This window comes from Andrographis paniculata, unplaced genomic scaffold (assembly GCF_009805555.1).
Source record: "Andrographis paniculata isolate CXL003 unplaced genomic scaffold, ASM980555v1 Contig69END, whole genome shotgun sequence".
Lineage (NCBI taxonomy): Eukaryota > Viridiplantae > Streptophyta > Magnoliopsida > Lamiales > Acanthaceae > Andrographis > Andrographis paniculata.
The window spans coordinates 82,928-93,376 of record NW_026137605.1 but is presented as its reverse complement, the minus strand read 5'-3'; the positions used below and the strand labels follow the sequence as shown (position 1 = coordinate 93,376).

General features: G+C 29.5%; 1 protein-coding gene across 2 annotated transcripts; it reads left to right on the top strand.

Annotated features, from left to right (window-relative positions):
• The first annotated feature begins 2,371 nt into the window (after nt 1-2,371).
• LOC127263600 (uncharacterized) lies at nt 2,372-6,115 on the top strand. 2 transcript variants are annotated; one of them, XM_051292704.1, is made up of 2 exons: nt 2,372-4,854; nt 5,732-6,115. In XM_051292704.1, exon 1 carries the CDS (start codon nt 3,562-3,564, stop codon nt 4,840-4,842), a length of 1,281 nt encoding a protein of 426 aa, XP_051148661.1. In that variant the 5' UTR covers nt 2,372-3,561; the 3' UTR covers nt 4,843-4,854; nt 5,732-6,115. The 2 variants fall into 2 exon arrangements, with proteins under 2 accessions (XP_051148661.1, XP_051148662.1); XM_051292705.1 differs by lacking the exon at nt 5,732-6,115 and adding an exon at nt 5,511-5,708.
• Nucleotides 6,116-10,449: the final 4,334 nt, after the last annotated feature.

The following is a 10,449-nucleotide window of genomic DNA, read 5'->3' as shown; positions in this document are numbered from 1 at the left end:
ATATTTTTCTTGCATACTACAAATCTATCTAATTCTATTATATTCTTTCGAAGTTTATGCTTGTTTTCTTTTTATTGCTTCGGTTTTGTTTTAAAATCTCATTTAATCTTGGCATATGAATGCTTGACTTCGATACAAGTTAGTTGTATTATTTCATTTGATTCACTTTACCTTGATCACCTCTGAAACATTTAACAATATTAACAGTTGAATGTATGTTCATTACTTCTTTATCGATTGTAAAAATCAAATTTTAATCTATCGTTTAATTATATCTATACTTTGGGAAGTTATAATGAAAATTCACAACGAAAAAATAACTAATTTTTAAAATAAATAACATTGTTTGTTAATATATGTCTTTTTCAAAAGTTCCTAATTATACATTTAAAAAAATAAAATTAGAGCTCAATAATAATTATTTCAAATTACAAACTACAAGATATAATATGGTCTTTTCAATAAAAATTTTTAAAATTGAGAAATTCTCTACAATAGTTTAATGTTCAAGCATATCGCATAACTACGGCCCGAGCTCGGGGCTTGAATTTCTTCACACTAGTACCTTCGTTAGCCTCAGCCTTATTAATTAGTAAATTGGCTTCGTCGGAACCATATTGGAACTAGCATTTGCTGCTGCAGAATAAACCAATTTCAAAATGGGATTTAATGCTAAAAAACTTTTATTGTTGTTAAAGAATTTATCCTAAAATATCTTGAAAACACATTCACGCACCTAGGACCACTTTCAAATGAGAGATGTCTTACCGCTTGATTTATAAGGATTTGATATTATTATTCCTCCCTTCGTCCCATATACGGTGTCTGCTACACTGTAGACATGGTATTTTAGAAGAGGTGTAATTAGTAAATAATTAAGAATGTATTAGTGAAAATAATTATCCTATAATATAAATAATTATAAATTAAGATTAGGATAACTAATTAGTTTAATTAAAATTAAAAAAATAAATTAAAAATTTTAAAATGAGATTAAAGTATATAATCATTTTTCAAAAAAGAAAAGTGACATGGTATGTGGGACGGACAGAAACGACAACGTGGACATGATACGTGGGACAGTGGGAGTATTATTCTTTTCGCTCTTTGCAAGGGAGAGGGAGGTAACAGAACTTGCAATGTAGTACTATAATATTTCTTTTTTTTTTTTTTTTCTCAAAATCACTACAATATTTTCAAATTTAGACATAATTAATAATATTTTTATACATATATTAATATACACTTGACTTTATCCCATCACATCATTCAAATAAAAAAACAAATAATCATTTCTTTCTCCAATCACATCACTTAATATTCAAATTATCTCAAATTACCATACTTAATACTCTCCACCTAAATTTTCGTACCAAACACAAATGTTGCATGATGTTTGAAATGGAGAAAGTGTAACTTTTCTTTAAGTTTGCCACCTATATGTTTGAGTTAACACGAGGATTTACTCCATCGTCCAATCTCTTTTATTCTATAGTATATTTATACCGTTTTTCTTAGATAATTATTTTTTGTTATAAATCGACAAATTTATCTTTTATTGTAAAATAAAAATTTAAAATAATAAATAAATTAAGAATAAAAAAATAAAATTTATATATTAAAAAATATAAAAATAATTATTGGATATTTTATACAAAAATGTAGGTCATTAATTTGTCAACGAAGAAAGTATATTATTTTAAAAATACTTTTTGTAATTCAAATAACAGAGTCAAAGGAGAAAATTGGTCTATGCCTACAAACAATTTTGAAAATTTTAATATTATTTAATTAAGAAAAATCACATTAACTATATATTTTATAATAAAATATTATATTAAATATTAATTTTTATTATTTTTAAAATTTCAAAATTCTAAAGAAAAAAAAGGCCTTTTGTTTAAATAGTGTCTAAATGAATAAATATGGGATATCATGGGGTGAAACACAATATAATACTATTTCCTCTGTCTCCGATAAGATTTACAATATTTTAAATATTTTAAGTAAAATGAGTGTTATTTTTAATAAATTTTAATATTAATTTATTAGGTTTATATGAATAGTATTTTTTATTTTAAAAAATATAAATTAATATTTAAAAAATAATAACAAAGTATATAATAATATTAAATTAAAAAATAAAATAAAATAATGAATTTAAATTTTAGAAAAGGCAAAATAATATATTTATATAAATTTTATTTATTTTAAATAATAATAAAAAAATAAGATATTTTTCGGGGCTTTGGGAGAGGAATTGGCCCCAAGTCCCCTATATGTCTGCTTATGGAGATAGGGATAGGGATAGGTAGCGGGGCGGACCACATCACCAACATGCTACTGCGGTTGCGGTTGCTGCTGTGTATCATATGAATTAAGAGTGGCGGTGGGTGGATCGTGATGGGCTGGGCTATATATGTCAATTATGTTCTGTTCTGGTGGTACTGGTGGTGGTGGTGCAAAAGACGAATACAGACACTTTAACGAATGAATGAATGGCCAAGGAGGAGGAGGTGGTGGCGTGCTGCGCTGCCTGCGCCACTCACACAGATGGCGTGTTGAAAGTAAGTTTGGTTGAAAAAACACATTATAAATAATAGTACTACATAATACATGCTGCTACCGCTCATTGTTTAGTTAGGTTAACATTATTAAATTATACTTCTTTCTGACATATATTGTTGATTAAAATGAAATGAATTTACGCACTACTCCCTCCCTATTTAATGATATGATAGCACTATTTTTTAAAACTTAACGTTATAGAAGTAGTAGTACATAATAATATTAATAATAGTAACAATAATCTTATGGATTAACCGCGGAGAGCGGTGGCGGTAGACTGACTGGCAGCAGCAGTAGAGGTGAGGTGGGGTGGGGTTCACTCACTCACCGCAGCAGCAGACAGCGGCACCAGCACCAGTTGCTTGCTTGCGTATGGAGGGGAGGCTAGAGTAGGGTAGGGTAGGATAGGAGATAGGGGCGGGTAGCATCATCGCCATCACCACCACCCACCTTCTCTCTCTCCACCACTCCTACTACAGCTGCTATGCTGCCGCTGAATCTTCAATGCGTCCACTACGCCTTCACCTCCACTTCCACCCACCACACCTCGCCCCACCCCACCCCACCCCACCGCCCATATTTCCTGCTGCAATCTTATCGTATGGAGTATATCATGCCAACCACCACCACACCCACCCTACTACCTCCCCCTCGCTGCTCCCCATCTATCATGCGCCGTATGACCTCTGCGCCCCCGCCCCCACCCCCACGCCTCCCCTATCTATCAATAATGCTTCTTCCCCTTTCCCTCTCTCTCTCTCTCTCTCCATTTTGCACCACCGCCGATGAATTGATTACCTACCGCTACCACTAGCACAGTACCACCACCTGCTGCTGCTGCTGCACCCGGTGGATTTTAAACTCACTCCGATCTCGTCGTCTTTCCCTAGTCCTACCTCTGCTGCTTCTTATTTTGATTGTTTTTGCCCTCGGTTCTGGCGTCGATCCAAACTTCTCTAGCTTCCGGCGCCGCCGTCCTTTCCTTCCTTCCTTATGTCGTCCCTTCCTACGGCCGATGCCGATGACGCCGTTGCCGTTGCCGTCGCCGACACCGTGGGGAAAGCTCCGCGGCGGAGATTTCCACCCCCGTGCTGGACGCAAGAGGAGACCTTAGCTCTCATCGACGCATACCGCCAGCGTTGGTACTCCCTCCGCCGTGGTTACCTCCGCACGCCAGATTGGGACGCTGTAGCCGCCGCAGTTGCTAACTGCTGCCCCGCCGCCTCCCCTGCCAAAACCTCCGCTCAGTGCCGCCACAAGATGGAGAAACTCCGCCAGAGATACCGAGCTGAGAAGCAGCGCGCTCTCTCCTTCCCTGCCCCTGCCCCTGCCGTCGGTCGTTACTTCTCCTCCTGGTTTTTCTTCGAGAATATGGAAGCCATGGAGAACGGAACCACGCACGTCCTAAACCACCCCGACGATGATGGATCTCGTTTGCAATCCTTCCTCGACCAGAATATACTCAAATTGAAGGTCAAGCAAGGTTACGGCGCCGATGCGATTCCAGATTCAGGATTTAACGGCCACAGCTTTGTCAAATCTAATAAGAGATTCAATTCTGCGACTGCGACTGCGACCCATCTTCCGGGTGAATACTCGCTGTACGTAAACAAGGAAGAAGAAGAACCACCTCTGGTGAATGGGATTCCACAACCTCAATTGAAGCCCAAGCCCAAGCCCAAAATAATTGGCAACAAAATCGTGAGGAGCCTGGATGAAGTCGGAGCCGGGATTCATCAGGCGCCTGAAATGCTCCCTCCACGTCTAACGGTGAACAACTTTGAGAAATTCAATCCCATCGACAGTAGGGTGAATCCAAACCATGAGTATTGGGTCAGGTTCCCGACCGCCAACAGCGACAGAACAAAATTGCGATCCAACTTGTGGGCGGGGGCGGGGGGGATGAGCAACCCTACTAGTGTTGCGGATTCAGCAGGGTTGAAGAAGAGGGGTAGGGATGATGGCGTGGAAGAGATGGTTGCGTCGATCAAAATGCTGGGAGAAGGGTTCGTGAAGGTGGAGAAAGCAAAGATGGAAATGGCGAGGGAAATGGAGGTGGTGAGGATGGAGATGGAGATGAAGCGAAACCAAATGCTGTTGGAATCCCAGAAACAAATTGTGGACGCATTTCTCAAGGGATTGATGGAGATGAGGAAGATGGACCACCACAAGGCCAAGAAAGTAGTCAACACTGCTGCTGCTGCCGCCGCCACAGATGATTCTTCTTCGCCTCCTCCTCCTCCTCCTCGCCCCGCCCACAGTTCTTCAATTTAATGAAGAGATGAGGTAATAAATTCATCCTCTATGCAATAATGCATTTCTTTTATTTTTATTGTCTTTTTTTTAAATAATAATAATAATTTATGTGGGTTTGTGGAGTGAAGATCGTTAGAGGATACTAATTTATTAGCATGGGTTTGTTTCATATTTCTTGGCAAGGTAGTATTTATTAGTGATCTGTTAGATTAGTGTGACTTGGACTGAGAGCGGGCTGACCTCCGTCCGTCGGCTAGAAACAATAATGTGGCACTAAGAGCAATTGCAGTGGCAATTTTGCCTCTTAATGTCTACCTCTCAATGCCCATGAATTAGTTGTCACGGAGTATTTTATTAAATTCATCCAACAGCCTTATCTTATTTTAAAACTAAGGAGAGGGAGGAAAAAAAATTATTTTATCTCACATCACATCACGCTATTTCCTCTTCTTCCAAAATCCTACAAAAAAAAAAACAAAAAAAAATCGCTTATTCAGTATTTTTCTCTCCCATTTGGGTTTCAGTATTTGCTTCTCTTCTTCTTCAATCAGCTAGCTCGTGTGGGATAAACAAGAGAGGTTTTATTGTTGATAAAATAAAAAAGGATATAGAGATAAGGTTCAACATTCTCTTCAATTATGAACTTGATTGTGGATTTATTCGAACTAAAGCCCTAGCTTTGACAGCGAAACTGTTTGTTCAAATCAAAGCCCTGGCTTTGAGGCCCCAACATCCTCAATTTGTCAAAGCAATGCAACTAAGATTCAATCAAAGCCAAAATATAAAATAAAATTGTTGAAAATTTATCGACAAAAACGACGATCCGCAAGCTTAGCTAGAAAAAATTCGAGTTTGAAAGAGATTGGAGAATTCGAATTTGAAAGAGATTGGAGAAACTTTGGCGCAGACGTACAGAGAACTTGGTGGAAGAAGAAAAAATTCGAGTTTGAAAGAGATTGGAGAAGCTTTGGCGCAGACGAACAGAGATATTGGTGGAAGAAGAGGAAGAGACGGTGACGCGGAATAAAGAAAAGAAAAAAGAGAAAGAAAAGAAGAAAGAAAAAGAAAATTTTGGTCCGTCGTCCAGGAAAAAGCCATTGTATATGTTTAATTTATACGACGTCCTCTGAAACAAAGGAAGTCACTCTTTATTTGGGTTGCTGCAATTGCTCTAATACAGCAGGATCACTGCACTGCTGAGTTGTCTGTACACTGCAATCCTAACCATCCTCTTATTTACCTCTTTTTAGGAGGTGTAGACTCTTAAAATTAATTAAGGTGTATTCGATAAGACTTCCAAAAGTTTTTTAAAATTTGGAGGTATTTAATTAATTTTTAAAATTTGGAGATATTCAATATAAATTTTTAAAATTCTTTCAAAATTTCGAGGTAATTATTGTTGTTGTTGTTGTATAAGTTATAAAGAATACTTCATTCGTCCTAATACAATAATAGTTTTGTTTATCATTTTTGTTCGTTTCAAAACAATAGTCTTATTTCCATAAATAACCATATCACCATAAAACTACCCCTGTTTTTTCATTTTTATTACACAATTGCCACTACTTTTTACATTAATACACCCACAAAGGCAAAAAAATCTTTTATCTATATTTTTTACCAACTACCAATATAATATCAATATTCCTTAAATCTCGTGTCCAACCCAATTAAGAGTATATTTTTGGGACGGAGTTCTACTTTCTTATTTGGACGTCCAACAACTATATTCTTATTTCTTTTTTTAAACACAAATTTTACATTTTTACCCTTTATTCATTTATTACTTTTAATCTCTACTATACACTTAAGGGCAAATTTGTCCATTCATAACAAAAAGACAATCATCTAAAAAACCGTGTAAATATACTTCAGGACAATAAAAAATGGACGGAGGAAGTATTTATTAATATTATTATAAATTTTAATAAAAATAATAATTAAAATTTAAAATATATTAGCGAATTATTATCAATTTTTTTAATATATAGTTTTATATTATAAATATAATTTTAAAAAATATTATTATCATAATAAATATGTATTACCGTCGTTTTTTCTTTTCAATTATCGAATATAATATATTATCATTTCGGTGTTATTCTTCTTTTTCAGTTATCGAATATAATATATTGTTATTCCGGTGTCATTCTCCTTTTCCAATTATTTAATATAATATATTCTCATTTTGGTGTCATTCTCGTTTTTCAATTATCGAATATAATATATTATTATTCTGGTATCATTCTCGTTTTTCAATTATCGAATATAGTATATTGTCATTCCGATGACAATAGAATAATATTTTAATATATATTTTTCGTTGAACTATTAATTTATATTTATTTATTTTAATATTTTTTTAAAAATCATAAATTATGTTTTTTATTCTATTTGTATACGTATTTAATTTTTTTATGTAAAATATTTATATAAATAATAATAACTAATAAATAAATATAAAATTAATTTGATATATTAAATAATACTCTCTCCGTCCCACGTACCATGCTCACGTTGCTATTTATTTCCGTCCCACATACCATGTCATTTTCTTTTTTGGAAAATGATTACACACTTTAATCTCATTTTAAACTTTTTAATTTTTTTAAAAAAATTTTAATTAAACTAATTAGTTATTTTAATTTTAATTTATAATTATTTATATTATAAGATAATTATTTTCACTAATATATTTTTAATTATCTATTAATTACACTCCTCCTAAAATATCGTGTCTAGAGTGTAGACGGAAGTAGTAATATAATACTAAAATTATAAAATTTAAAATATCAATATAAAATATAGTAGTATTATCATATGTTACAATTCTAACTTTATTAATAATTAATATTAAATTTTATTTTATAAAAATATAATAATATGTAATAACTTTAACTATAAATATATTACATTTATAAAATTTGTGTTTTAATAATATATAAGTAACTTTAATTATAAATATATTATATTTATAAAATTTTTGTTTGATATAAATTTATATAATTATATATATCCATAAAATGATTTTTCTACAATCCCCACGAAATTCATATAAATTCATAAAGAATTCAATCAAATATGTAAAAAACTCATGTAAATCAATTACTAAAATCTATCAAACTCAACATAGACTCCGTGAATTTTCTAGATCTAGATAAATCCATAGACTTTTTAAAATCCATTGAAATTCCAATTGAATACACCCCATTTTTCTCAGTTCTATTTTTCTTTTTCTTTTTAAAAATAATTATACATTTTAATTTTTTTAATTTATAATTTTTAAATTTTAATTATATTAGTAAGTTATTTTAATCTTAATTCAAAAATTATTTTTATTATATAATAATTATTTTTACTAATATATTTTTAATTATTTACTAATTATATCACTTCTAAAATTTCCGGACACTCTAGCCTGAATGGAGGGATTACTATTAGTAGCCAATAATTTAAAACTATTGGACATTTTGTTGTGATTTTTTTTTTTTTTTTTGGTTTTGGTTTTGGTATATATATATATATATATATTTTTTGTCTATTATTTTCTCATTTCCAATTAATTTGTTTCATATTTTTATTTTTGTGTTTGTCATTTTTGTTTTTTTAATATAATTATACTTTTTAATTAATTTAAATTTATTTTAATTAAAATATTTAGTCATTTTAATTTTAATTTTAATTTTAATTTATAATTATTTTTATTAAATTATAATTATTTTTCCTAATACTTACTAATGCCATTTAAAATAATTTCAGTTTGAAATAATTTCAATTTATAAAGTTTTATTTTTAATTTTATTTTTAATTTATCCTGCATTTATGAATTTCATGAAAATTTTAAATGTATATAATATGATATTGTTTTATTTATAAGAGATATTTAAATATGTTAAATATTATTTAGATTATTTTAGTATTTTAAATATATTAATGAAATAGACTTGATATAATTTTTACAAACAAATATAATGTTTTTTATTTTATTTTTATTTATGGTTTAATAGATTTATATATATATATATATCATGTGTATCACATTTAATTATATATTTGAATAATTTTAAATAGTTTTAGTCCATTTCAAATTTTTAAATGGTTTGTTTTAAATTTAAAAAATTTATATATAATTTAACTTTTAAATTTAGTTTCAAATAAAAAAAGTTTAGATCATTGTTGTTGACATTTTCAATTGTAGACTTAGTAAGTTAATATTAATTTGATAAAAATGATTTTATTTTATTTACTCAATACTTTTATTAATTATATTATATATTATAATTAGTTTATTATTATATACTGTATTAGAAATTATTTTTAAATTATTATTTAGAAAAAAAGGGAAAATATGAATTTTTAGAGTGAATGTTAACGACTGATATTGTTAAAAAATATTAGTTGAATGAATATTTATATCGATATAGTTTTCACGCATATAAAATAAAAAATTAAATACAACAAAATACAAAAAGAAAAAAAAATTATAAAAGAAATGGAATAATAAAATATAAATATATTAGATTATTATGTCATATATTTTTTAACTGAAGATATCTATATATAAATTTTTATAAAATTAGATAAAAATAATGTCATAATTATATTTAAATTTGATAATTCCACGCCTAGTATATATATATTCATAGCATCTACTGTTAATTTGAGCATAACATATACTAATGTCTTAATATAGCACAATAATATGTATGAACTGTATATCAATGTCGCACACTATAATTATACTCCTTCCGTCCCATGAAATTAGTCTATTTTTTCTTTTTTGGTCGTCCAACGAAATTAGTCACATTTCATAATATAGTAATAATTAGTAAATACTAGTTACAATTACAAATTTAACTATATTTTATTCAATTACTAATACATCTAATTTTTATTGTTTGTTTTATTGTAAATTTAAAAGTAGGGTTGAAATTTTGAATAATAAAAATTAATAAATATTCAATATGATATAAATAAGTATTTATGCGATGTCTAAATTTTTTAATTAATTTTTAATATAATATAAAAAAATATTTGATTTGATATTTTTACGTTAATAATGAGATTTGATTTAGAATTTGATTTTTATATTTCATTAAATAAATTCATTTATCACTATTATTAAGAGCGAAAAATATCAATTTGCTCAAATAATGCAGTACCGTATGGAAAAATACTAAAGTGTCAAAATTATTGTGTATCGTAAATTTTTATATGATATGATACCAACCGAACATTTTCAGTATGATAATTGAATATACTTTTGGCATTATTGATATAATATATACCGAAATTATCAATATAGTTTGATATTTTAGTATATGATATATTGGTCTATATCAATAATTTAGTATATTGATACTAGAATAATTAATTTTTTAATATATTTTTAAAATTGTAAAATTATTTATAATTTTTATATTTCAGCGTAAAATATTATATTATGATACCATACATGTAATTCGATTAGAAATGACTCAATATTGTATTCATATAATACCGAACCATATTGTATACCACACCGATTTTTTTGGTATATTAAAAAAAATATCGATACCATACAAAAAAAAAATTCTGTATACTGAAATTTGACATTTTCGGTATTTTTTAGTACGTTCTGTAATT

Bases quoted from the DNA above. Each gene is read 5' to 3' on its own strand.
- LOC127263600 (XM_051292704.1), top strand. From the start codon at position 3,562: ATGTCGTCCCTTCCTACGGCCGATGCCGATGACGCCGTTGCCGTTGCC.